The sequence below is a fragment of the Suillus plorans genome (genome assembly GCF_016647745.1).
Source record: "Suillus plorans strain S12 chromosome Unknown HD556scaffold_62, whole genome shotgun sequence".
NCBI classification, from domain to species: Eukaryota; Fungi; Basidiomycota; class Agaricomycetes; order Boletales; family Suillaceae; genus Suillus; species Suillus plorans.
In genome coordinates, this window is record NW_024537446.1 from 25,045 (window position 1) to 51,144 (window position 26,100).

The window sequence follows — 26,100 nt, forward strand, 5'->3', positions numbered from 1 at the left end:
AACCATGCCTCCATGCAAGCGTCCGTTGCATGGCTCGTTCAACGAAGCAGCTCAGGTATGATATATGATTCCTTAATGGCCAACATTACTAGCTCCCGCAGGACACAAAAGCAAGAGAATTAAACACGAGCTATATATCAAGAGCCACTTGTCTCTTCAGATCTAACTAACGCTAATATCAATCCAAATAAACGAGTCATTGGTGGTGTAAAGCGAGTGTGGTAGGTAGTAGCTGTCCTGCCGATCGAAATTGTTGAATGCTATAGTCCGTGCGGTAGTAGTTGGTATTCCTTTGCTAGTTCGGTGTGGTATTGGTGCCTGTCCTTTTGGTGCGGCTGCGTGAAGTTTTCGACATCTCTTAAGTCCCCAAAATTAGACTCCTATCCACGGATGCATCTCCCTCCTCACTGCTCTCCTCATCCTCATCAATCCCTTCCTCCGTCCTAGACCTCTCCTTCACATACTCATGCCCCAAGAAATTCATTACACTACCAGCAACACATCAGCACGTGCCTAATACACAATGCAACAAAAGGTCACTCACTAAATTGTCCCGTCCGCGCACCCTACCACTACTTCCTCATGTGTGAGCTGCATCGACATCGGATTCTTCTCCGGCATCGCCAAGCCAGCAAACTTGGGCGGTAACGGACCAAGAAGACCTTTCATACCCATAGGTGTGGCATGAGCATGCGCTTCCCATGCGCCTGACAAAGGAATGATATTTGCATCTATATCAACGCTTGGCGTCGGGGACGAGAACATCGGGTTTGCATGGTCCGTCGTAGGCCCCGTGTCTTCATCCACTGGACCATCAAGGCCATCAACCTTGTCCTTGTCTTGATGCGTCGACATCAGAATCTGGGTGCACGATATGAACAAGTGAGGAGCAGGTTCGGGTAAGAAAATGAAAGGTCAGACATACCCTTCGATCAGCCCCCGCCCGCGAACTAAACCTCGTAGCAGTAACCACCCTCCTCTTCCTAGGATCCACTGCGCCAACAGCAACATCAGGTGTCTCTACGAGCGCAACGAGCTTGGGAGGTGCAGTCAAAATTGCCGCGCGCCCGAACCGAATTGCAAACCCATCTGCACCCACAGCACCCATAGGAGATAACGGTGCACCCATCGGGGACAGCGGGGTGCCAGATCGAGGGAGTAGGGAGAGCGGAGATGGTGATATACCAGACATTTGAGATGCGCTGATATTGGAGGAGAGAGGCGTGGAAGGTGTCCCAAGCGAAAGTCGCGATTTGGGCAAGCCCGATGTACTCACCCCGAGTGCAGACTGTCTGCGCTGGGGAGTAGACGTCTGCGTGGGCCGTATAAGGGCTGAGACGGCGCGTGATCTCGGGTTAAGGGAAGAGGGCGTAGGAGAGGTAAGAGTCCTTCCAGTGAACGTAGGGCTCATTGTAGTTGTCTCGGCAGGAGTCCTCTCGTCTTCATCTTCGTTCCATTGCAGATGCAAGATCACGGATTTAGTCGCGCACTAAGGAGAAGCGAATGAAGTACGCAGACCAAAGATGAGTACAACGCTTACAGTCATCTGCGAGCCTTTGGCCGCGAACCACTGCAACATATTATTAGGTGCAGAGCCCACATTAAACAGCTTCGCATGCAACACAGGGTCGCTACCACCGAGCTCATTGAGCTTGAACTGCGAGATCATCTCTCTCCTCTCTGCGCACCATCATCAAACCATCAGCAACAGAGTAAAGAGGAACTCGACAGCAAAGAAACCAGAAACTCACTAATCGAGAAAACCCGAACGATGCCATCGATAGTCACACCCACTACACGCTCCCCCTCCGCCTCTGTGCCCCCTTGGACAATCTGCACACCGATATTAATCGTTGTCTGCTGTCCAAACCTCACAATCTTCGTCCCGGCGCGCCAATCCCAACACACGAGAGCCTTGTCAGCCCCCGCGCTGACGAGGTTCTTGGAGGAAAGTGCAACGGCGCGGATACCGTTGAGGTGTCCAGCAAGTTGTTGAAGAGGTGTGAATGTAACGGAGGAAAAAAGGTGAACGCGGCTGTGGCAATAATTTATTTCAAATATCAGATGTACACAAATGGACACGCACCCAACATCATGAAATCCAACCACGAAAACCTCTTCGGCACATGAGCTCCAAGCATGCATAATGCACTATACAAAAAACGACACACCTTCCTCCGCCAAGAAATCCACACAGCTCACAGGCTTCTTCACCTGCAGGCACTTTTTCATCTCGCCAGTGTCGATGTCCCAGAAACGGATAGTTTCGTCGTAGGAGCCTGAGATGAGGCGCTTGCCTGCGAAAGCATCAGCGAAAGTCCTTATTTAGGGAGAGCAAAGGCAAAATGTGAAGGAGAAATGGGGCATAGCTGTGAATCAGATTGGCTGGAGGAGCAAGACCTGCTTTGAAATACAGCTGCTGACCTTCAGCCCCCCTGATCCGCATTCTACATCTCCTAAGTATAGAGTCAAAAGGGCACGCGATCACCGGAGGTAGGGCGGATGGACGTAGAGTAGCTGTGAATCGGAGTGGCCGGAAGAGCAGGAATTGCAATACAGCTGCTGACCTTCAGCCTCCCTGATTCACATTCTACGGCTCTTCATCAGCATGAAAAGCCTCCTCATCCTAAAAAAAAAGTGCCGTCCTCCCCAAAAATAATAATGACACCAAAAAACACCCGCAAAACGCCCCTCACCTCTCAATAACAACGTCGTACAGAAATTCGTATGTCCATTCAAGAAACGTATGCTCTGTGGGAGCGCATGAGCAAAATTGGACTCGCGGTGGTGCAGGGATCGGTAGAGAGGGTACCTGTGATGCAATGCATCGAAAGAATCAGTAAATGCAAGTGTTAAGCTTACAATGGAGAGGAAAAACAGGGGCGAGTAGGAATCGGGGGGAAAACGAAAAGCGGGGAAAGAGAACTCACCATCCCTCACGCTGCGCTGGTGCTCTCACACGGACCGGATCATTGGCAGTCAAGCGCAGACAATGCCACTTCCACAATGCAGGATGACGAGTTGCGGTGTACCATTTTTTCGAGACCTGTCATGTGCCATCAGTACTCATGTGGTTCCGATCAGTGTCTCAAGACAAAAGGGTTCCGAGCGGAACCGAGATGCCCCAACATCCCACAAACCCACAACAAAACACTCACCAACCCAGCCCTCACAACCTCTTTCACGCTCAACTTGCTCAAGATCTGAAGGGCGATCTCAGGTGCGAGGAAACCGATGATGTCGAATGAGCTTTTGAGGTATTTTTGAAGGAGGAGGATTTGCAGGGGGATGTCACCTGGGAGGGTTGCTGTTGGGGTGGTCGGGGAAGAGAAGGGTTAATCAGCTGGCGCTCCTTTATGAAGATGTGCGGGACGTACACTCGAGTATGATCTGCATACTACGCGATAGAATGCGAGTGTCAGCGTCTTCACCAAAAAGTGGAGTAAAAAAGGAAAGAGAGACGAGAGAACCCATCCAGAGACCACCACGTCATCTCGCCCCTGCACCAATCAGCAGGCACGACCTCCAACGACAAGAAACAGGAACCCAAACCATAACAAAGAAAGACTCACACCCTCCCCCGCTTCTCCCTCCCCAACCCTCTCATAGCCCTCCTAATACCCCTCTCATCAAGCTTCTTCATAGCATCTACCAAATCGCCACCCTCTGCGGTCTCATCCCCCTCCACATCTCCCCAACTAACACCGTCCCAATACCCCCTCTTCCTCCCACCACAAACACAATACTCACCCCCCTCCAGTTGCAAAGATCCTTGCGCCTGAGCCTGAGACTGAGAACGCAATTCTGCAAGTTGAGCTTGAAGATGATAAACCTGCGCTGCACTACTTGCGTGCGCGCGTTCGAGGAGGCGCTTGTAGGCAAGAAGTTTGGAGGTGTGGAGGGTGCGAATTTGGATGAGGGCTTGGTCGAGCTGTAGACTTGAGTTAGTAGGTTTGATGAAGAAGCGAGAGGAGAGAAGGATGAGTCAATGTATGCACGTGAAAGTAGGGTCTGGATAGTGATATAAGCGGGAATAAATGTGTGCATGTAGTGCGCGTCAGGAGGACGTGCGTACGCAACGACGTTAAGGCCGCATAAAATCCAATAATCGCAAAAGTACAGACACAAAAGAGTAGACAAACGAAACACTAAAACGAAACGAACTCACCTCTTCATCGCCTTCCCCATCCACATCCGTAACCATATCAAACGTCATCCCGTCATCTTCATGATCCCATATATCCTCCAAACCCGTATCATCGTTCAAATTGATCACGGCACCATTTGTGACGCGTCCATTCATGCGTCTAGGACCACCGATGATACTCCCGGTACCATCACTGAAGACGCTTCCTATTCTGGTCCCGCCCATGGCACTTGCAGCCATACCGTTTTTCGAGGCGAGCGATTCGGACAGCAACGCAACAGGCTCTTTACCTGTGAAGTTTGAGCCAGGAGAACGAACTTTTGGACTTGGAGAGTGTATATTTTTTGCTCCAGGGGATCGTGTCATATTGGATGTCTTTGATGGTGTACGCTGTAGCTGTGTACGAGCGAGAGGAGAGGATTTGGAGGGTGTAATGGTCAAGGGCGTATTTGTTGAAGGTCTTGAGGGTGTGTTACTTGAATGAGGCTTAGGCGCGGAAGACGGGGGTATAGTTGTCGGAGTACTCTCCATGGAGACGGTCCTGGTCAGGGAAGCCGTTTCGCCGCTCCCAAATACTGATGTTGAATTGGAATTAGCAGAGCTTGCGAGCACACGGACTGACGGGGATGAAGGATTGTTCTTGTGCTTTGCGGGACTTGGAGATGTAAAGTTTATGGCGGGTTTTGGAGAGGCGAGGTTGACTGAAGCACGGTGTTGGTGGGATGGAGTTGGGATGGATGTCTCGGAAACGACGCGTGCTCGAGATGGGGTTGATGACACCACACTTCGATTTCCATTCGAGCCTGTAGTGCTACTAGTGGAAGCAGACAAGGAACGCGGGAAAGCACTGGGCGGACCTGTGCCAGAACGCTTCAAGTGCGTTGGCATCGTGGAGAGCATGTTTGAAGTAGAATTCGAATTCGAAATTGGTTTGGCGGGCTTCACAGTCGTACAACCGCTTGCATCACTTGTGATTGAGAGTGCACGCGTCTTAAGGGAAGTACGTGTAGTGGTTGAGTTTGATGTCGTGCGCGACAACGACAAACGTGAGCGCGTTGACGTCTCAGACGGCGTCGGCATTCTAGTTCAGTGGCTTGTCAGTGCTGCGAGCAACCACAAAGTAATAAACCGCGCTCTTCCCACGTCCATACGCGTTTACGGTTTTGTACCGATTACTATATATATACGTCATCTACTGAAGCTTTAAACTTGGCCTCAGGACCAGTAGGTCATTTTAAGCCTCGTGAACATGCAATGCTAGATTGGGCGGCTGCAGGACGAAATATCGAGGTTAGTATTATGAGTACATAATCTCGTTCGTTGCGTCCACAAAAGTTTCGCGGAAGCAAATGATTCCCGAACTCCAAATATCATATTGCATAATTCCTGAGTGTAACATATGATGCGAAGTGTGTCATCCCCGCGCGTTTTTCCGGTCTCACTATCGTGAGCTTAGTAGTTAAATATCTTGCTCAATGATCCCAAGGGCAGTTGCAGAGCGAGGTTTGATAGAATACTTAAAGGGTTTGGGGTGGCTTGGAGTATGTCAATCTAGGCCTGCCTTGAACATGACAAGATATGCGACATACCTGGCCACACCCGGTAAGGATTCCACCTCAGAGGTGATCTCAACATCATTTTCAACAACCTTGGAAATATCAAACGCGGCCAGTGACATTGCAGTGGATATCCAAATGGAAACATTAGCAACGTGAAAACCTATAGCAAGTAAATGTCATATACTGTTAGTTAATTGATGCGAGTTGGACATACCTGGACAAATACTGTAGAGCAAAAAGTTAGCATTCCCATCAGATTCAGGACCAATTCTATGCTTACCGTCTACCAAAGCCGAAGCACATTGTGCGAGGCTCTGTCTCGGGTTCCTCTCCATCCCTAGCTAAGAAGCGTTCAGAATTGAATTGCGAGGGGTTAGCAGAGGTCTGTGGATCGTTAAGCATGAACCTGTCGCAATCAAGAGCATTATATTAGGTGCGTCAATCGAAGGGGAGCACCAACTAAATGTTAGGCATTACTAAGGAGCCTTTTGGAATATAGTACCCGTCATGGATATCGTCTGTTCCATAAAGGATTCCAGACGCTCAACGGAGGATGGTGTTACCACCTTTGGTTTCGCTTTTTTTCCCCTTCCGCGAGCGACTTGGCTTGACATGTTGATGAAATAAATGTCGGCTATGGGTGGCATTTCAAGAGACGGTAACGTGGTGCACGGTCCGCGAGGAGATAACAAAATTCAGATTAGTCTTCTCATACCCCAGAGCAAATCGCATCAGATAGCCCACGCTGCTCCCATTAACCAGCAAGAATCTGTGGGAGCTCGTGATATCTGTTCGAAGGGAAAACAAAAGGGCTCGAAAAAAGGCGTGAAGCTGGTCTTCTGCAATATTGGGAGTGAAGATAGTGGTCGAAGTAGGACACACATGTGACATGAGGGGCCGAGCCATAGGAAGCAAAGGCATTAGTGCACCGGACGGGCGGGATATGCTGTGTCGTGGTCCTGGAATTGGTTATCTCATCTCAGCCTGAGGCTCTTTCCTCTGACTCGGAACCGACTCGAAGTAGACATCTGGATTCGGGATTGGTTTGGGCGGGCTCTACAGCGATATACCCGCTGTCGGCTTGTGGGCCAGAGCGCACGTATTTTGAGAAGTGCAAGTTTGACGTCGTGCGCGACAATAGATGTTGAGTCGACGTCGACGTGCTTGTGGGTACGTGCGTTTTTCCCACGTTTAGATGTATCCTTGACAGAGGCAACTGAGAAACTCATTCATGGCACTATGGCCGAGTGGTTAAGGCGAGAGATTCGAATCACAGATATCTCTTACGGTTCCCGTGCGCAGGTTCAAATCCTGCTGGTGTCGCTTTTTGTCCTTGCAACCTCGAGCATCAAGCTATTTTTCTGAATCTTAGATGCTGTGAGCAGAGAAAGTGTTGACCGTGATGCGCAGCTATGGCTGGTGAGTATTTTGTCGTTATGCCCAACGATAACTCTGACTCGGACCTCGAGCCTAGCAACTTGAAGGTCAACCGGTGACACTTAGACTGTCTTTAGAATCATATCATGGTGCTCATCAGTTTCAACGGTTGCGGTGTTTCAAGTATCATGATCTAGTTGTGGTACTGTCTACTTCAATTTCGAGGTGGGCCCAAACTTGAAGGTTCTCAAGTTACCATGCAGATCATGCCTTGCTTGATCGTCCACCTTGAACAGACACACCCCTGCTAGTGCAGCAGCGTGGTGCTGAATATAAGAGTATCGCGCCGGATCACAATATCAATGCACAAATCAAGGATCTTGAGATTCATACTTTTGCGAAATGTATGTATTGATTGATTCTCCTGATGGCTGCTTCCAGTGATCATCGTATTTCCTCTCCGGAACACCAACACCAAACCAACTTTACGTGGGCCAGGGGAACTTTGGGAGCAAGTAACAAGCGGCGACTCAACCATTCATTCCAGGTGCCTCCCGAGGAAGATGAGCATGCTCCACAGCTGCAGCAGAGCACTCACCCCACGTTCTCACTGTGTGCGAGCAAGCAGCATAGACTCGTCCCATCGGGGGCACTTGCAAGTCTTCCACAATGCTCTGCACAGATAGCAGAACTCCGTCTTGCATCGGCAGCTCATATGGAAACACCCTACGCTAAGCTCAATCATCTGAGCGCAGCCTGGGCAACGGGACCATCCCGAGGCACGGCTAAGCGTGAGTACAACCTCAGTCTCTGCATCTGGAGTGCAGGAGTGGGTGGATCTTTTGTATCTCCCGCGACATTTTCCACATGTCATCGTCATGCATTTAGGAGCCGGGCATGTAAAGATCTTTGAGGAATCCTCGTCATGTAACGGCCCAAGAAAACGGCTGCACGTTGATTCGACACAATAAACGCGCTTCAGAGTCCCATATTCCTGGGCTTTGAGTTCGAACTCGGTAAGGAATGCCTGCGTCAAGTGAGGCCGAACTTGCGGGAGCGGAATGTTCTGATGGCAACACCGAGGAGGATACAGGCGCTCGTCGCGCATTGCTGACCGGAATAGGTCGGTGATGCAACTGATATTGAAGAAGTGATTGCATGGTGCCAGAACTTCCTCTCCGAAGATAGGATCATGACAAATCACACAGATGTGACCAGTTGCCCTGCTTAGTATGATGGTTCGTTCGGTTTAAACATTACACCGGTATCATGGCAGCTCTCACCGAGGAGGACATCTAGCCGTTATAGTTGGCGCTTGACCTGAGTTTGGTGTTGTCTGACCACTTGATACGGGCGTCAAAAGAAAGGAGTCAAGCAATTGACTCCATGTTTGCATCTTTGATCTAGTTCTAAAATCATTGTCAGGGACTCCAGGGGAGCATTGTACTCGCGTGCGTACTTTTCAATGTCGCGTTCGAGAGCAACAGCTGTTGTTGGCCTGCTTAACAATGTTAGCTTTGACGAATTCCACAATATGCAGCCTGACCTATCTGTAGGATCAGGCTCCTCATCTCCATCAACAGCAAGTCGCTGGGCGAGTGCCAGATCAGCATTAAACTCCGCAAGTTCTCGGGCATTCTGCATCAATAATATGAAAGCGACTTCACGATCAGAGGGCCCCTTTCCTCGACGCTCTCTGTGATCATATAGGCTCTGCAATCTCTCGACATCAGAAAGACCTAGTTCAGCGATCATACGGGTAAGATCCTCATAGTTGTCTTTTTCTCTTGAACTAGGGACCGGACGTGGACCACGCAGTCGCGAGGGACCAGAGACGTTCATGGTGGCAAGAGATGAAGAATCAGACCTAAGCGTAATCATTTCAGTAGCCCCTAATGAGATCATACCCTGTAATTAGCTTGCGAGTTTGCCTCAGCAAGTTTATGACATCCTGGCTCCATTGTAAACCTCTGCCTATTATACTCGCCTATCTATTGTCCACCACATATTTCGATCACAGCTTGAGTGACGACTAGCCACCGTGATCTGAGTTCTTATACGATATCAGGACAGGAATATATTTGATACGTCGTTTGAAATTGCACCAGGGTCGTGTATATCAGAATGAGGCATATCTCGCACCTTATCACCTAAATTTAAGTTAAAAGACCTCAGGCCTCACTGAGGCCTCATTCGTCCTCCACCACTTAGGTCGCTGGGCCGGAACAGGGGCCCGGCGGGACCTGAAGCACTCAAGCTTGACGGGTGTCCTAAAGAGGAAAGATCATGACACGGGGTTATCTTTGTTCACCGAAAGGTCGCAGTTCCGCTCATGGCAAGCGAAAATTACTGAGTATGTCTGATCATCAATGATCGACAAGAAACGAGGCAAGTAGTAATCAGTATAAGACCAGCCATTGATTTTCTGATACAAAGTCTAGGGACAGCGTTTGACAGATGGTGGGAGAAGTAAAAGCTATAGTTGAACCAGGCCCGAAGCCAGGCTGCCATTCGCTTTCAGGGCACTGCATGCTCAGGATGGTGATTATAAATAATGCTAAGTACCGACATTCAGCTGAATGATTCTCCATGACCTCTACCATCAACCATGACCATTTGGGGTTCCTTTCTGCGCGGACGCCGAAGAAAAACCTCAAATTCTCCTGAACTAGTCACTTCCGGCCTACCTCCTCGCGAGTTAACCCCACATCCTCCTTCGCGACAGCGATATCATTCTGCTCCAGGCACTGTCCAGATTAGCCCATCATTCAAAGCAGGACTCACCTCCTCAGGACACCCAGCCACCGAATTGTCACGCACTATATCCATCAACGATGTTCCCTCCTCCATTGCCACACCCCTCCTCACCCACCGCATCTGCCTGGTCCCGTACCTTGATTCTAACCACATCTTCCATTTCGAGCCAATCTTCCGCGACCTCATAGACGGCGAGACCCCCGTTCGCATTGGTCGCTTCTCAGGTCATTCCGCTTCAGACGCCCGATCCACGAACGAAATTACCTTTGACACGCGTGTACTCTCTCGCCTCCATGCAGAAATTTGGTCAGACAACGGCAAGATTTACATCAAGGACACCAAATCGTCATCAGGCACTTTCCTCAATCATGTCCACATAAATTGTCCAGGCTCTGGGAGCGCACCATATCAGCTCAAAGATGGTGATTTCGTACAGCTCGGCGTCGATTATCAGGGCGGTGTGGAGGATATCTATAAATCCGTCAGGATACGGATCGAAATCGGACGCGATTTCACACAGGTACGCTATCCCTTTTCCCTTGTCTATTCAATCCACATTCAAGTCATTCTCGACGGTGACATACAGCCCTACAGTCATGTTGCCAACAATGAGCTATCTAGCGATCACGGCGGCACAAACACTCATTCCCAGGAAAGTCTCCAAGAGCCCGGCAGTTGTTCGTCATTCATCGTAAGTTGTTTGGCTTCGATGCGTATACTGAATGTGAACATACTTGATGCAGATTCCGACTCTTACAAATACTGCGGGCCATGATGCATGGATGGCCCAGGACTTATGTACCGCTGAAAAGCTGCTGACGAAGGAGATCGACGCAGACCACAATAATCACCACGTCTTTGGCGGTCGCTCGGTTATGAGGGCGCGACGTTTCAAGTGGGACAATGCGCTTCAAGATGCACTCATAGTGAGAACTCCTGGGTCCGGATCATGACACTATTGATGACAGGTCTTCTTGGCGATATAGTCCATTGCCATCCAACCCTCGTTAAAAGGCTATATTTCTAAAGGCATTGCCCTCTGCGGCAAGCAACAACTTTGGGATGCCATGGAAGCTTTTGATCTTGCTCTCTCATTTTCAAATGACAATCGAATGACTGTCGAGATCTTACTAATTAAGGTACTCTCTTCGTTATTTTTGATAGCGTGTTTGTTATACTAAGACTCCAATGTAATTTTCACCAGGCTATTGCGCTTTTCAACTCAAGTCGCCACAATGAAGCGATACGACGGGTTCAAGATTTAGCCGCCGCTTGTCAGTCCTCAGAGACACTTCAGTGCAGCGTAGTCGATGTGAGTCCTACGTCAGACCTCACAATTTTTTTTTCATTTTGAATATACTCGCCAGTCATATCTTCATGTGCAACATGCAATGATTGTTTTCGAGGGTGGGCACTACAGCGAAGCCGCTGATAAACTTACGGCTGGCATTACTACTATCGCCGACAGGTTCCTACGTCCAACACTTTATGAGCCTATACCGGGTGAACACATGCATAACTTGGATAGGTACGTGGGTACGTTCACGGAGGTACGTCACCACGAAGCCTCAGAGGATATCTCCACTCATTGATCATATGCATGCACAGTTGTTCGGCTGGGACTTCGGTTTGTTATGGCAGACCGCCAACCAAAGACGTTGTGAAGCGTTTCTCTGCGCTGATCGTGTGATTGAAGCGGCTGGGCCTCATCAGTATATGATGCTCATGATTAGCGAGGCTGTGAAGCCCATCCACCACGAATGGTCTGCCGGTGAGTGGTTGTAGGCAATCTGAAAATTGAGACTCATTTTAGTGTCCTTCAGCCTTCAAGCACAAGTGTACTTCACGTTGTGTCACAAAGGGGGACGAAGCTGTTACTGCGAGCAATTATGAAATGGCTGTTGAACTGTATTCAGTAGGGATAAGCCTGGACTCTTCATGCGAGTCTCTTTTTGCGCGCAGAAGTAAGGCAAATTTGACCCGAAGGCTCTATACAGAGGCCCTTGATGATGCAGAAAAGGTGCGGGTGATGTTTATTGTCGAGCTCAAGTGCTGATACGAGCGATGCACAGGTCATTGAACTGAACCCTTCGTCTTATACTGGGTACAAATTGAAGTATGCAGTGCTTCATGAATTACAACGCTACGATGAAGCGATCGAGGCGTTAAAAATCATGCTTTTGAAGTTGGACAACGCAATTGACCCGGAGATACGAGGTAAGCACCGCGTACCTTGCGTCGAATAGAAGATGGCTAATCCATTCTCCAGAGTTGCGTCAGCAATATGTCAGTCCATCCGAAGCACATGACGCCATTCAAAGAGCTGTCAATATTCAACTAGAAAATGCCCCACTTCGTCTCGTCAACACCTTCACTGGGCGTTTGTGTGATAGACAAACTCAAATCAACACCTTCATTAAAAGCGAAAAGTACAAAGAAGTCTTGTCATCATTGATGGCGCATGCAACCCTCCAAACGGAGCTCATCAAGGCCATAGTCACGGAATATTTCAGTTGGGTCATGTTATCGCATAGGTGGGAGAGTAAGGAGCCGCGGCTGCACGACATTCAGGACAAGGACGTGTACACCTTAGCTTCACTCGGAACCGTATTAAAGCTGCAAACCTTCTGCAAAACTGCTCGTGATGCGGGGTATCGCTGGGCGTGGAGCGATACATGTTGCATCGACCAGAGCAACAATTTTGAACTTCAAGAATCAGTCAACTCCATGTTCGTCTGGTACGGCCACTCAGCGCTCACAATTATCTACCTGGCAGATGTTCTGCCTTGGTCGGAACCCGGGGCACTCGCAAATAGCACTTGGAACACTCGGGGGTGGACTGTGCAGGAATTCCTTGCTCCTCACACTGTTCGCTTTTATCGAGCAGATTGGACCTTGTATCTCAATGATCACTCTCCCAACCACAAGATGTCTATCGCTATTATGCAGGAGTTGGAGGACTCAACAGGCATAGATGCACAAGCCCTCATTGCCTTCCGCCCGGGCATGAGAGGCGCCCGAGAGAAACTTCAATGGGCATCCAGCCGTGTCACGACTTTGCAAGAAGACATTGCATATTCACTATTCGGTATCTTCCACGTCCACCTCCCTGTAATCTATGGCGAGAAGAGACAAAACGCGCTCGGACGACTCTTGCAGGAGATCATTGCGCATTCAGGTGACATCACTCCCCTTGACTGGATCGGAAAAGCATCCGAGTTCAATAGCTGTCTCCCAGCTGACATCACATCATACAAAGCTCCACCGTGCATGTTATCATCTCTGCCCGAAGATGAGATGAACATGTCTGTCTCCATGTTGCGAAACACTGTGTCGGCGGAGTTGACTTCGAAACTGTATACCCTCCTTGAAAACCTCAGTGCTCCTCGTTTCGCACAGTCCAGACTGCAGCTACCTTGCATCGTATTTCCAATCACTGAACTCAGGCGGAGGCGTGGTCCAGACCCGGAGACATATTTCACTTATGACATCAAGGCAGATGGTCTTCAAGACCTACTAATCACCTCCAAAGACAAGTTGATTCAGTTCTCGCCGACACGGCCAATTCAGCAGACATTTTTACTTGTCCGTCCATGGAACCGTCATGATCTTGGGCTGCCTGACTTTGCGGAGCCCGATTTTGCAGATGATGCACAGGATGTAGACGATTGGACTGAGCCTGTCTCTCGAACAGACGGATCTGACCGTGGTTCTCTTGTAGACTCTAAGCTGGCTGATTCGGAGGCTCGCTTGCGAGAGTTGAGGTTGGTTGTTCGCCTTGGACAACCTTTTGGTGCGCTTTTGCTAGCGCAACAGCGTGGTGGGGAGTATACGAGAGTTGCTTCGGACCACCTTATCATTGCCAAGGTCAAGGACATGGCTTCTATTGACGACACGATGGACATTAGGACGCTAGAGATATTGTAGTTTTGTGTATCTCCAAGCACGAAGATTGCCGATGTTACACTAGATCATTATGCACGATTCACGATGTAAACATGTACATCTCCGAATTCTGTCTCTTCAACTCCAGATGCAATTGACCGTCTATCTCTAGTTTCATAATGTCGTGATGCTGCGTGTTGCATCGAACAGAACAACAATAGATTCGAAATATACAATTTCCCACACAGTGCAGAACTGAGAAGACTCGGATCACATATCAGCACGACCGGACAGTACTACCATACAATCATTCGGACGCACCTTGTGGAGCGCATCATGAGGCAAATTGCACGAGGTGTCAGTCAGCGCCGTCCTCTTTGAAAAACACATCCACAACCTGAATTGCAAACAAGGAGTTACAAAATTGAACCTCGCTCGATCATCTGGCACCCCAGTCGTTCCTCTCGAGCATTACTCGCGGCTTGCAAGGACTGGTTGATGAGGTATATGTTTGTACTGATTTCTATGTTGCCAGAATTGGAGTTCCTTCAAGTTGCAGCGTCAGCAAAACTTGCAAGGTATGGTTTTATTTCTGGGTCGGTAAAGGCATATGGGGCCAGAATAGAGCGGGTGTTATAAAGTGGGAAGATACAGACGAGAGTTTATCTTCGTTCAAGAGGACATGGGATTGCGGTTCCCACTAGAAGTGCTTATGACAGACGAAAGTTATTCAAAGTTGCCCTTCCCGGCATGAACATCATCAGTACTTGACCTAACGAGAATCGTACCCTGCTCTTCACAAGGGCATTATCCCATGGTATGTCCTGCGCAACATCTCTGCGGGCAGCTTGAATGTCAGTTACCAACAACTTTATCGTTGTATTCTGGTCATTCTCCCGAAACGATAGGCGCCTTGCGCCACTGCGATAAGATGAAGTGGCACAGTTCCTTATCGCTCCCCACCAACCTGCCATTATAGCGCATGTAAGTATCTGCTCCCCTCCCGTGCCATATTCCTGCTCATCGATAACAAAAATTAGATCCAATGTCAAATCACGCTGTATCTCCACAAGCTCTTACACCTCTTGCTCGAAAGAAGGCACTTCAGGCCGAAATGACGCTCAAGGGTCATGAAGACTGGGTGAGAGGCAATGCTTTCATTCCTGGTACCCGCCTCCTCGTCACCTGCTCTGACGACAAAAGTCTTCGAAACACATATCATATTATGGGACTCAACGAGCGGAGAAGAATTACTGAAGATAGAACAGCGGGCATGGCTGATCGCGTTCACTCTAGATGGTCTCCATCTCATCAGTGGGAGTTTCAACGACATTCGAATCTCTCACGCTGCCACGGGAGAAATCATCAAACAATTTGATGCGCACACTGATCTTCTCCAGTCATTGGCCATTGCTCCTGATGGCACGAAATTCGCTACTGCGTCAAGCGACAAAACAACACGATTCTTCGACCTGACCACATTAGAACCTTTTGGCGAGCCACTTGAATACCCTGATGCACTGTATTGCGTCACTTTTTCCGAGGACAGCCAGTTCATCGCGACTGGTTGTGTTGATAGACTCGTTCGCATATGGGAGGTTGATCGGGCTGAGTCAGAAGAATTTAAGCAGGCGAGCAAATTCTCATGTTGTGCTATGTTTCATACTAACCTATCATACAGTCCGTGCACAAGGTTTCTAGATTTCTCAGACGCACCCGCATATATACTGACTTCTGGTGACATGCAGGATCGGCAGCGCGCTCGGTCTTCCAAACCAGACGTACGCTTTCACACTCGTCCTTCTACACTGTCACTGACATCACTGCTACTGGAAAGTTTCGACCAAAACGTGCTGGAATCCCTTTGGGCTTTTTCGATGATGTAAGACTTCATGTTGTAGTAGATTCATCATAGCCTGCTCGTCTTACCCTGCTTCCAGTTTAACATGCGCTCCCAACCTCAACGCAATACTCGCACTGTTCCAACAACATCACAGCGTTATGCCGAAGGTTCCCGCATGAAATAACTCATCAATAGTCTCTCATTTCGCTCCTCTACTTCTCAGAGTCCTACTCCACGCACTCGTAAGATCGCTGTTGTGGATATCTTTGCCACACGGGGTAAATATGTATGTCTTCTCTGATGATCTTGTATCCCTCTGTTATTCATTGATTCACCTGTAGCGCAATGCGAATGCTATTAGTGGAAAAAGGCATTTAGTACGGCCATCACATCCTCCTCGCAAAAACGTCCACGCATCTAATGCTGGTGTCCCAAGAACTGACGCCAGCGCAGTGGGGATGTCCAACATTACTACTGGAGCAGCCTCAGCAAGCATGCGGACCACAACAAATAATGCTTCTGCAATGACTGGCGAACATTCGCCACTAGATGCTGAACTTGTTCCGGAGACAAAGTGTTTGACAGTCCTCGCCAGGTGGTTCCTGTGCGGTAGAGTCCACTGAAGATGACCTACATTCTCGCATGCGTATGTACCTACCAGCTATCCTACTTACATCAGATGGGCCACCCTCTGTCCATTGCCTGTGTTATTTCCTGCGACAGCGGCAGGCAGTGTAGAAACTTGAAATATTGCTAGTGTTTAACGAAAAGTATTACAGGGTTGGGCCACGGGTTGACACGTATCCCTGCGATAATGCTCTAACTTGAACCGGGTGGGTACGGGTTAGTAATGTCCTTGAGTTCTCACAGACTTTGAAATTTAAAGTGAGAAGGTTTCAAAGGAGAAACTGTTATAGGTCAAGTCAGAATTGACGAAACGACCTTTTAGAACTGATACGGCATCCCTTTCGATGATCGACAAGAAACAAGGCAAGTAGTATTCAGTCAGACTCAAGTGATCGATTCAGGGCTCATGTTATAAAGTCTAGCGACAGCGTTTGACAGTTAGTGGGAGGTGTGAAGCTACTTATAACCAAAAGCAAGAACTGGGTCCGAAGGCTGAGCAAGATGGTAATTATAAGTAGTATGTTCTGAATGATTCCCCATAACCTGAACCTCTACTGTCAACCATGACCATTTTGGGTTCCTTTCTGCGTGGACGCCGAAGAGAAACCTCGAATTCACCCGAACCAGTCACTTCTGGCTTACCTCTCAGCGAGCTAACCGTGACCCAGGCTCATCCAAGTCCTCCTTCCCGACAGGCATATTATTCTGCCCCAGGCACTGTCCAGACTAGTCCACCACTCAATGCAGGACCAACCTCCTCAGGACCACCAGCCGCCCAATCGTCACGCACTGCACCCATTGGCAATGTTTCCTCCTCCATGTCCAGTGCCTCAGTCCCCCTCACCCACCGCATCTGTCTAGTCCCACACGTCGATTCCAACCATACCTTCTATTTCGAGCCAATCTTCCGCGACCTCACAGACGGCGACACCCCCATCCGCATTGGTCGCTTCCCAGGTCACTCAATTCTAAACGCCCAATCCACAAACAAAATTGCCTTCAACACCCGTGTACTCTCTCGCATCCATGCAGAGATCTGGTCAGACAACGGCAATATTTATATCAAAGACACCAGATCGTCATCAGGCACTTTCCTCAATGATATCCGCCTAAGTCCTGCAGGCTCTGAGAGCACATCATATCAGCTCAAAGATGGCGATATTGTACAGCTTGGCGTCGATTATCCGGGTGGTCCAGAGGATATCTACAAATCCGTCGAGATGCGGGTCGAAATTGGACGCAGCTTGCAGGTGGAAAGGATCAAGGACGATAAAGAAACGCCGAGACATCAAGTTTTTACTCTCAGTGAGACACATGTACGCTCTCTCCCTTTTTCTCTGTTTGCTCAATTCACATTGTTCTTGGCTATGGCACCATACAGCCCCTCGGTCACGATACCAACAACGAGCTATCTAGCGATCACGGTGGCACAAACAATCATTCCCAGGAAAGTCACCAAGGGCCTGACAGTTCTTCATCACTCAACGTAAGTTGTTTGTTTGACCTCGATGCGTATACTGAATTCGAACGTGTTCTATGCAGATTCTGGCCCCTACAAATACTGTGGTTCGCGATGCACGGATGGCTCAGGACTTACATTTCTCTGAAGAGCTGCTGACCAAGGAGATCAACGCAGACCGCGATAATTACCACTCCTACTGCGGTCGCTCGGTTGTGAGGGCGCGACGTTTTGACTGGGAGAATGCGCTTCAAGATGCAATGGCAGTAAGAACTCCTGAGTCCCGATTATAACGCTATTGATGACAGGCAACTCTTCGTGATATAGTCCATTGCCATTCAACCCTCATTAAAGGGATATATCTCTAAAGGTATTGCCCTCTGCGGCAAGCAACAACTTTGGGATGCCGTGGAGGCTTTTGATCTTGCTCTCTCATTTTCAAAGCACAATCGAATGAATATAGAAATTTTACTAATTAAGGTACTTACTTCACTATTTTTAATAGCATAATTCTCATACTAAGATTTCAACCAGGCCACAGCGCTTTTCAACTCAAGTCACCACGACGAGGCGATAAGACGGGTTCAAGATCTACCTGCCTCTACTCGTCAGTCCTCAGAGACAAATCAATGCCACATTGTCGATGTGAGTCCTATGTCAGACCCCACAGGTTGTCTCATTTCAGAATATACTTGTCAGTTATATTTACGCATGCAGCGTGCAATAATCGTTTTTGAGGATGGGCGCTACAGCGAAGCCGCAGATCAACTCACGGCCGTTATCACTGCGAACGCCAATATATTCCTACGTCCGACACCTCATGAACCTACTTCGGATGAACCTGGGCGTAGACTGGATGGCTTCATGGGTACGTTTACGGAGGTACGTCACTATGAAGCCTCAGAGGACACCCTTGGCACTGATCGATCACGTGCACAGTTTTTCGGCTGGGACTTGGGTGCGTTATGGCAGACCGCCAACCAAAGACGCTGCGAAGCGTTTCTCTACGCTGATCGTGTGATCGAGGCAGCTGAATCTTATCAGTACACGATGCGCGTGATTGGCGAGGCTGCGAAGCCCAGTTGCCTCGAATGGTCTGCCGGTGAGTGGTTGTGGACAATTTGAAAATCGAGACTAATTTTCGTGTCCGTCAGCCTTCAAGCACAAATGCACTTCACGTTGTGTCACAAAGGGAAACGATGCTGTTACTGCAAGCAATTTTGAGATGGCTATCAAACTATATTCAGCAGGGATAGGGCTAGACTCTTCATGCGAGTCTCTTTTTGCGCACCGAAGTGAGGCAAATTTGAAACGAAGCCTCTATGAAGAAGCCCTTGATGATGCAGAAAAGGTACAGATGCCAATATTCATTTGTCGAGCAGGTGTACTGATACTACCGATGCACAGGTCATTGAACTGAACCCTTCGTCTTATACTGGGTACAAACTGAAGTATGCAGTGCTTCATGAAGTACTCCGCTACGGTGAAGCGATTAAGGCGTTCGAAATCATGCTTTCCAAGTTGGACAATGCAATTGACCCGCAGATACGAGGTAAGCACTGAGTACCCTGTGTCAACTAGAAGTTAGCTAATCCATCCTGCAGAGTTGCGTCAGCAATATGTCAGTCCATCCGAAGCACATGACGCCATTCAAAGAGCTGTCAATATTCAACTAGAAAATGCCCCACTTCGTCTCGTCAACACTTTCACCGGGCGTTTGTGTGATAGACAAACACAAATCAACACCTTTATCAAAAGCGGAGAATACAAAAAATTCTTGTCATCGTTGATAGCTCATGCAACCCTCCAAACGGAACTCATCAAGGCGAAAGTCGTGGAGTATTTCAGTTGGGTCATGTTATCTCATAGGTGGGAGAGCAAGGAATTACGACTGCACAATATTCAGGACAAGGACGTGTACGGCTTGGCTCCAGTCGGAACTGTAGTGAAGCTGCAGACCTTCTGCAAAACCGCCTGTGATGCGGGGTATCGCTGGGCGTGGAGCGATACATGCTGCATCGACCAGAGCAACAATTTTGAACTCCAAGAATCAGTCAACTCCATGTTCGTCTGGTATCGCCACTCAGCGCTCACAATCGTCTATCTAGCAGATGTTCTGCCTTCGTCAGAACCTGGGGCACTCGCAAATAGTACCTGGAACACACGAGGGTGGACAGTGCAGGAATTCCTCGCTCCTAACACTGTTCTCTTTTATCGAGCAGATTGGACCTTGTATCTCAATGATCACTCTCCCAACCACAAGATGTCTATCGCTATTATGCAGGAGTTGGAGGACTCAACAGGCATAGATGCACAAGCCCTCATTGCCTTCCGCCCGGGCATGAGAGGCGCCCGAGAGAAACTTCAATGGGCATCCAGCCGTGTCACGACTTTGCAAGAAGACATTGCGTATTCACTATTTGGCATCTTCCACGTCCACCTCCCTGTAATCTATGGCGAGAAGAGACAAAACGCGCTCGGACGACTCTTGCAGGAGATCATTGCGCATTCAGGCGACATCACTCCCCTTGACTGGATCGGAAAAGCATCCGAGTTCAATAGCTGTCTCCCAGCTGACATCACATCATACAAAGCTCCACCGTGCATGTTATCATCTCTGCCCGAAGATGAGATGAACATGTCTGTCTCCATGTTGCGAAATACTGTGTCGGCGGAGTTGACATCGAAACTGTATACCCTCCTTGACAACCTCAGTGCACCTCGTTTCGCACATTCTAGACTGCAGCTACCGTGCATTGCATTTCCCATCACTGAACTGAGGCGGAGGCGTGGTCCAGACCCGGAGATATGTTTCACTTATGACATCAAGACAGATGGTCTTCAAGACCTACTGATCACCTCCGAAGACAAGCTGATTCAGTTCTCGCCAACACGTCCCACTCAGCAGACATTTTTACTTGTCCGTCCATGGAACCGTCATGATCTTGGGCTGCCTGACTTTGCAGAGCCCGATTTTGCAGATGATGCACAGGATATGGACGATTGGACTGAGCCTGTCTCTCGAACTGACGGATCTGTCCGTGATTCTCTTGTAGACTCTAAGCTGGCTGATTCGGAGGCTCGCTTGCGAGAGTTGAGGTTGGTTGTTCGCCTTGGACAACCTTTTGGTGCGCTTTTGCTAGCGCAACAGCGTGGTGGGGAGTATACGAGAGTTGCTTCGGACCACCTTATCATTGCCAAGGTCAAAGACGTGGCTTCTATTGACGACACGATGGACATCAGGACGCTAGAGATATTGTAGTTTTGCAGTGTATCTCCAAGCACGAAGATTGTCAATGCTACACTAGATCACTATGCACGATTCACGATGTAAACATGCACATCTCCGAATGCTGTCTCTTCAACTCCAGATGCAATTGACCGTCTATCTCTAGATTCATAATGTCGTGATGCTGCGTGTGGGGATGATATATGCTGCATCGAACAGAACAACAATGGCCACGTTCAACGGTCGGTCAACTTCATACAGTTTGTCTGGTATTGTCTCTCAAGGGGCATTGTGAGGTGAAATGATAGCAATACACACTTCGATCTAACTACAGAAGTGCCCCACCGCAGTCGGACTACATTTGATGAAGCGGAATGGTGGTACAACTGCCTGAAACTAAGTGGCACCGCATCCTTGGTAACCCAAGTTCATCGTATAGGTACTAGACCAACGCGTAAGCTCATGCACTCATTCATAAAAATATGTGAAAGCTGTGAAGTTCAACACGTCTCCTCCAGATCTCACAACGTACCTCCTGATCTTGATTATTGTTTAGAGACGCTCACCTCCACTATGTTGGTCGTAAAAGAAATCCCATTCATGACTTCTGTTCTACCTGTACGTCTGCCGCTGGGAAATCAGTATATCCCTTCTCAGTGACATCGCCAGCAAGGTAGAATGTTGCACGGTCGGGCTTGGCAAGCGGCAGGTCGTGTATAAGTCGTGCAGGGAGGTCAGGCTATTGGAAGAGCGTGGAAAGTAGTTAGCGATAGAGATAGAATATGAAAAACATTGGCCCAGGCGCAGGAAGAGAAAGTTGTCAGCACACATGGGCAAAGATAATGGGCGAAGAAGATCGAACATGGACAAAAGACTTACATTCGGAATGTACAATCTGCCAAATGCTATCATGTCCCCATGCTCCTGTGCTGTCTCGATTGCGTTCTGTCGTGTGTACCCACCCGCACTGATAAGCACCCCGTTCTTTCCCTCCTTGCACCATATCTCACGCAGGAAATTGTTGCTACTCTGCGGTGGTGCATTCACATCAATGGTTCCACCGACACGTGGCTCTGTGACATGAAGATAGGCGAGGTCGTACTTCCTGAGCTCGTTTACGAGGTAGGAGAATTGTGGTTTGGGATCAGGGAGGCCCATGTCTGCATAGATGTTGGTCCAGCATAAAATGAGGAACAGAGACAATACGCACCTTGAAACGGACTCCATGGACTTAATCTGATACTGACCTTCTCAGCGCCAACTTCCTTAACAAGCGCATCCACGACCTCTATCGCAAATCTTGCTCTCTTCTCGATACTCCCGCCCCATCCATCCTCCCGGGTGTTGCTCACCTCTTGCAAGAACTGGTCGACGAGGTATCCGTTTGCACCATGTATTTCGACGCCATCGAAGCCTGCTGCGATAGCGTTCCTAGCACCAGTAGCGAAGCTGGCAATGTATGATTTTATCTCTGGTTCTGTGAGTGCGTGCGGGACCGCAGTAGGACGGGTGGAAAGTGGGATAGAAGAGGCAGATACAAGCGGGGAGTTATTCTCTTTGACGAGGGCTTCTGGGATTGCAGCCCTTCCGGGTGCCCACAGCTGGCAAAATATGAAACTACCCTTCTCGTGTACGGCATCAGTGACCCTTTTCCATCCTTCTACATGTTCCTGGGTATAGATCCCTGGGACGAAGTCCCTCCCACCAGCAGCTTGGGAGACGAAGGTCGCTTCGGAGATGAGGAATGTTCCCGGGAGGGATGCACGTTGCGCATAGTAGGTGGCTGCATGGGGCCCGGGGGTGTGCGTGGGGTAGGCACGAACACGGGTGAGGGGGGCGAGGACTATACGGTGACTTACTCTCATGTGACCTACTTGGATGGGCGTAAAGAGTGTGGGCATCATCGTGAACCTGGTGAGCGAGGTGCGCAAGGGTGGTCTTAGGTCTGTGCGAAGTATAAGTACTCGGGCATTGTTGACAGGCGTGGAATGTTGTATACCAGTCGGCCGCCATGAGAAAACCTTCCCAGCTAAAGATGCGTCGACGCACTCTACCACCTGCGACACATCACGTGAAGTTTGAACGTGACTCCTGGTTAGATTTAAATATCCTATGGACCAGCCATCTTGCACAATTTGTTCTGAGCCCAGTTCGCGCGAGCATATACACCCGGTAGATGCTCTGAATGTAAACGTATCAGCGAAAACGGTGAATAGAAGCTAAAGTAGCTAACAGGTTCACTGGCCATTGGAAGAATAGACGGTCTGAGTATACAGAGCTTTCCTTATCCAGCATTCCAATCGCTGCTGTGACAGAATTCAGCACAACAGTGTGTTGGCCTGCGAGATATCACCTGCACGGCATTAAGTTAAAATGCATCGTGTCAGGAAACAGGAAGACTCACTGAATTTCTTGCCCCACACAGTGAAGGTGAGCCAGGGTCAACATGGTCTACGTACCAGCTGAAGACGAGTAAGATTGTATATCGAGCGATTGGATACTGATAAGAGGTGTCCCTCCTGGATATCCTATACCAAGTTGAAAGACAGTGCGTAAGCACCTGCGTCCCAAACGCCCAAAATTTCTCGAATCGAAATGTTTACATGGTAACGAGGTTACATGTGTCGAAGTCAGCAGTTCTCAATTGGACATTCATGGGTTGATCAAAGATTCCCAACCGTCTGAGTCTGCATACCCATCTTTTGAAAATCAGTACTAGTGTAACCCTATATGCGATTGAGCACGGGAAAACAAGATCAGTTCATCGTAAGCAACCGACTTAACACAGCCGCTGTCAAAAGAAATTCATACCCCATGCGTACCTCGGGAGGCAAGAATGGCTCACAACTTACGCACAGGGTATGATATCACTGTGTCATAGCCTACATCATGCAGCACTGCATCTCGGAGGCAAGTCTATGGCTATCCTCGAATGATCTTCATCTCCCCTACAAACCACCTCCCAATCTTGGCGATTCAGAAATGCTCACCTTCATTATCTGCGCCTTCACTACTTCAGCTCTGTTGGTACATATGCCGCTGGGAAGTCGGTGTAGGCCTTCTCAGTGAGATCGCCGGCGAGGTAGAATGTTGCACGGTCAGGCTTAGCAAGCGGTAGGTCATGTATGAGTCGGGCAGGGAGATCGGGCTGTTGAAAGAATGTGGCAATAGAGGCAGAGTATGAAAAAGATCGGCCCAGGCGTGGGAAGAGGAAGCCGTCAGCACACACGATGGGCAAGGACAATGGACAAAGAAGATCGAACATGGACAGAAGGACTTACATTTGGAATGTACAACCTGCCAAATGCTATCATGCCCCCATGCTCCTGCGCTGTCTCGATTGCAGTCTGTCGTGTGTACCCACCCGCACTGATAAACACCCCATTCTTTCCCTCTTTGCACCATATCTCGCGCAGGAAATCGTTGTTACTATGTAATGGCGCATCCACATCAGTGCCTGCGCTGATACGTGGCTCAATGACGTGGAGGTAGGCGAGGTCGTACTTCTTGAGCTCATTTACAAGGTAGGAGAATTGTGGTTTTGGATCGGGGAGGCCCATGTCTGCGTGAATTTTGGTACAGTATAAAATAAGGAACAGAGACAGAATGCACCTTGAAATGGACTCCATGGACTTAATCTGATACCGACCCTCTCAGCACCAATTTCTTTGACAAGCGCATCAACAACCTCTATCGCAAATCTTGCTCTCTTCTCGATACTCCCGCCCCATCCATCCTCCCGGGTGTTGCTCACCTCTTGCAAAAACTGATCGATGAGATATCCGTTTGCACCATGGATTTCGACGCCATCGAAGCCTGCTGCGATAGCGTTCCTGGCACCAGTAACGAAGCTGGCAATGTATGATTTTATCTCTGGTTCTGTGAGTGCGTGCGGGACCGCGGTAGGACGGATGGAAAGTGGGATAGAAGAGGCAGATACAAGCGGGGAGTTATTCTCTTTGACGAGGGCTTCTGGGACTGCAGCCCTTCCGAGTGCCCACAGCTGGCAAAATATGAAGCTACCCTTCTCATGTACGGCATCAGTGACCCTTTTCCATCCTTCTACATGTTCTTGGGTATAGATCCCTGGGACGAAGTCCCTCCCACCAGCAGCTTGGGAGACGAAGGTCGCTTCGGATATGAGGAATGTTCCCGGGAGGGATGCACGTTGCGCATAGTAGGTGGCTGCATGGGGCCCAGGGATGTGGGTGGGGTAGGCACGAACACGGGTGAGGGGGGCGAGGACTATACGGTGGCTTAGTCTCATGTGACCCACTTGGATGGGCGTAAAGAGTGTGGGCGTCATCGTGGGCCTGGTGAAGGTGCGTAAGGGCGATCTTGGGGCATATCAGGAGATGATATACTCGGGCTGTTGGATTGGGTCTGCCGCATGAGGAAACCTTTGGACAAAACGTGGGGAGATGCACCCTGCTGGCACCTACAGAATATGATTGTACATGGGATGAGCTCGGTTCGCGTGACAGGACTCTCGCACCGATAACACTTTGACAACTGAGCGCTAGCGCTGAAGCGCTGATATCCGAGGTGACCTGCAAAACTGAGTTTGAAACAAAGTCAAGTTATTTTTAACTAACGATACTTGACAAAATTATGGATGTCATCCGACAAGTGGCAATCTGTCTACGGAAAAATTGCTCAGCCAAGGATTCTAAATAGCCTTAAGTCCCCCAGGATCCGACTTATCGCGACAGAAGACCAGCTGATTCAATAATTCTCACCATCAACATCCCTGGTTGTTCTATAGACAGTTTTTTGGTGTGCTCTTGCCGAACCAGCAGTCCGTATGATATTAACGCACAGGTGAAACTTTTAAGGAATGGATCTGATGTGGTTTCGATCATACTTGGATATTATGTGTGAGGAACAATACCCTTTGTATCGCTATCGTATACTGACATGACAACTCACCATGATGACATTGTCGAATCATTCTAGCTGATAAGGCCACTTTAACTGCCCATCCATTCACTTGGCAGTGCATCCTTCTCAAATGCGGTTATCATTGCTTCCATGCGCAACAGCTCATCATACTGTAGCAGTATCTCAGGTCCTATGCGACCCTCTCACTGGTAAGCTACATTCTCAGCGGAAGAAAGAAGTACATAGAAGTCGGACCCATGCACCACATGGACTAGTACATCATGGACCACTATTCATTAATAGTGATCACGCGCCATATAAGGTGAGTCGTACACA

General features: G+C 49.0%; 8 protein-coding genes and 1 non-coding gene across 9 annotated transcripts; 3 read left to right on the forward strand and 6 right to left on the reverse strand.

The window, feature by feature from the left end:
• Position 1: 1 nt before the first annotated feature.
• On the reverse strand, positions 2-5,276 carry HD556DRAFT_1399874 (uncharacterized protein). Its single transcript, XM_041303804.1, has 14 exons — positions 4,169-5,276; positions 3,573-3,931; positions 3,378-3,397; positions 3,159-3,307; positions 2,931-3,046; positions 2,697-2,812; positions 2,172-2,297; positions 2,087-2,117; positions 1,752-2,035; positions 1,541-1,680; positions 926-1,489; positions 545-861; positions 103-488; positions 2-56 (listed from the first exon to the last, which is right to left on the reverse strand). Exons 1-13 carry the CDS (start codon positions 5,225-5,227, stop codon positions 359-361), a joined length of 3,411 nt encoding a protein of 1,136 aa, XP_041156148.1. The 5' UTR covers positions 5,228-5,276; the 3' UTR covers positions 2-56; positions 103-358.
• Positions 5,277-5,532: 256 nt separating this feature from the next.
• Positions 5,533-6,231, reverse strand: HD556DRAFT_826475 (uncharacterized protein). Its single transcript, XM_041311750.1, has 4 exons — positions 5,987-6,231; positions 5,921-5,931; positions 5,737-5,866; positions 5,533-5,682 (listed from the first exon to the last, which is right to left on the reverse strand). Exons 1-4 carry the CDS (start codon positions 6,106-6,108, stop codon positions 5,607-5,609), a joined length of 339 nt encoding a protein of 112 aa, XP_041156149.1. The 5' UTR covers positions 6,109-6,231; the 3' UTR covers positions 5,533-5,606.
• A 708-nt stretch (positions 6,232-6,939) lies between these two features.
• Positions 6,940-7,029, forward strand: HD556DRAFT_t98. The gene has a single exon. It is a non-coding gene; the product is annotated as a tRNA-Ser (tRNA).
• A 661-nt stretch (positions 7,030-7,690) lies between these two features.
• HD556DRAFT_1244369 (uncharacterized protein) lies at positions 7,691-8,290 on the reverse strand (the record flags this gene model as incomplete). Its single annotated transcript, XM_041298444.1, has 1 exon — positions 7,691-8,290. A coding segment is annotated over one exon (600 nt), but the record flags the coding sequence as incomplete, so codon positions are not given.
• Positions 8,291-8,667: 377 nt separating this feature from the next.
• On the reverse strand, positions 8,668-8,862 carry HD556DRAFT_1194345 (uncharacterized protein; the record flags this gene model as incomplete). The annotated part of the gene is made up of 1 exon (XM_041296248.1): positions 8,668-8,862. A coding segment is annotated over one exon (195 nt), but the record flags the coding sequence as incomplete, so codon positions are not given.
• A 447-nt stretch (positions 8,863-9,309) lies between these two features.
• Positions 9,310-13,493, forward strand: HD556DRAFT_1275673 (uncharacterized protein; the record flags this gene model as incomplete). The annotated part of the gene is made up of 11 exons (XM_041299226.1): positions 9,310-9,471; positions 9,525-10,360; positions 10,427-10,531; positions 10,584-10,766; positions 10,827-10,979; positions 11,045-11,152; positions 11,208-11,390; positions 11,449-11,611; positions 11,664-11,860; positions 11,913-12,057; positions 12,110-13,493. Coding segments are annotated over exons 2-11 (3,288 nt in total), but the record flags the coding sequence as incomplete, so codon positions are not given.
• A 3,024-nt stretch (positions 13,494-16,517) lies between these two features.
• On the forward strand, positions 16,518-21,057 carry HD556DRAFT_826845 (uncharacterized protein). Its single transcript, XM_041311751.1, has 11 exons — positions 16,518-16,558; positions 16,618-16,699; positions 16,797-17,511; positions 17,577-17,681; positions 17,738-17,920; positions 17,982-18,134; positions 18,189-18,536; positions 18,594-18,756; positions 18,809-19,005; positions 19,062-19,206; positions 19,259-21,057. The coding sequence occupies exons 3-11, from the start codon at positions 17,014-17,016 to the stop codon at positions 20,914-20,916; spliced, it is 3,450 nt and encodes a 1,149-aa protein (XP_041156153.1). The 5' UTR covers positions 16,518-16,558; positions 16,618-16,699; positions 16,797-17,013; the 3' UTR covers positions 20,917-21,057.
• Positions 21,058-21,135: 78 nt separating this feature from the next.
• HD556DRAFT_826893 (NADH:flavin oxidoreductase/NADH oxidase) lies at positions 21,136-23,522 on the reverse strand. Its single transcript, XM_041311752.1, has 6 exons — positions 23,288-23,522; positions 23,117-23,236; positions 22,883-23,064; positions 22,094-22,828; positions 21,763-22,043; positions 21,136-21,622 (listed from the first exon to the last, which is right to left on the reverse strand). The coding sequence occupies exons 2-6, from the start codon at positions 23,176-23,178 to the stop codon at positions 21,482-21,484; spliced, it is 1,401 nt and encodes a 466-aa protein (XP_041156154.1). The 5' UTR covers positions 23,179-23,236; positions 23,288-23,522; the 3' UTR covers positions 21,136-21,481.
• Positions 23,523-23,893: 371 nt separating this feature from the next.
• On the reverse strand, positions 23,894-25,189 carry HD556DRAFT_1447294 (NADH:flavin oxidoreductase/NADH oxidase; the record flags this gene model as incomplete). Its single annotated transcript, XM_041307247.1, has 3 exons — positions 23,894-24,031; positions 24,165-24,445; positions 24,496-25,189. 3 exons carry the CDS (start codon positions 25,187-25,189, stop codon positions 23,894-23,896), a joined length of 1,113 nt encoding a protein of 370 aa, XP_041156155.1.
• Between the last annotated feature and the right edge of the window lie 911 nt (positions 25,190-26,100).

Coding starts and splice junctions, on each gene's coding strand:
- HD556DRAFT_1399874 (XM_041303804.1), bottom strand. CDS start 5,227: ATGCCGACGCCGTCTGAGACGTCAACGCGCTCACGTTTGTCGTTGTCG. Junction 3,398..3,572: donor AGGGAGAAGCGGGGGAGGGT/GTGAGTCTTTCT, acceptor TCTATCGCGTAG/TATGCAGATCATACTCGAGT. Junction 2,118..2,171: donor GGATTTCTTGGCGGAGGAAG/GTGTGTCGTTTT, acceptor CATGTGCCGAAG/AGGTTTTCGTGGTTGGATTT.
- HD556DRAFT_826475 (XM_041311750.1), bottom strand. CDS start 6,108: ATGCTTAACGATCCACAGACCTCTGCTAACCCCTCGCAATTCAATTCT. Junction 5,683..5,736: donor TCCTTACCGGGTGTGGCCAG/GTATGTCGCATA, acceptor ACATACTCCAAG/CCACCCCAAACCCTTTAAGT.
- HD556DRAFT_826845 (XM_041311751.1), top strand. CDS start 17,014: ATGTCCAGTGCCTCAGTCCCCCTCACCCACCGCATCTGTCTAGTCCCA. Junction 17,512..17,576: donor TTACTCTCAGTGAGACACAT/GTACGCTCTCTC, acceptor GGCACCATACAG/CCCCTCGGTCACGATACCAA. Junction 18,135..18,188: donor TAGAAATTTTACTAATTAAG/GTACTTACTTCA, acceptor GATTTCAACCAG/GCCACAGCGCTTTTCAACTC.
- HD556DRAFT_826893 (XM_041311752.1), bottom strand. CDS start 23,178: ATGCTGGATAAGGAAAGCTCTGTATACTCAGACCGTCTATTCTTCCAA. Junction 22,829..22,882: donor TTTCTCATGGCGGCCGACTG/GTATACAACATT, acceptor TACTTCGCACAG/ACCTAAGACCACCCTTGCGC. Junction 21,623..21,762: donor GCAGATTGTACATTCCGAAT/GTAAGTCTTTTG, acceptor CTCTTCCAATAG/CCTGACCTCCCTGCACGACT.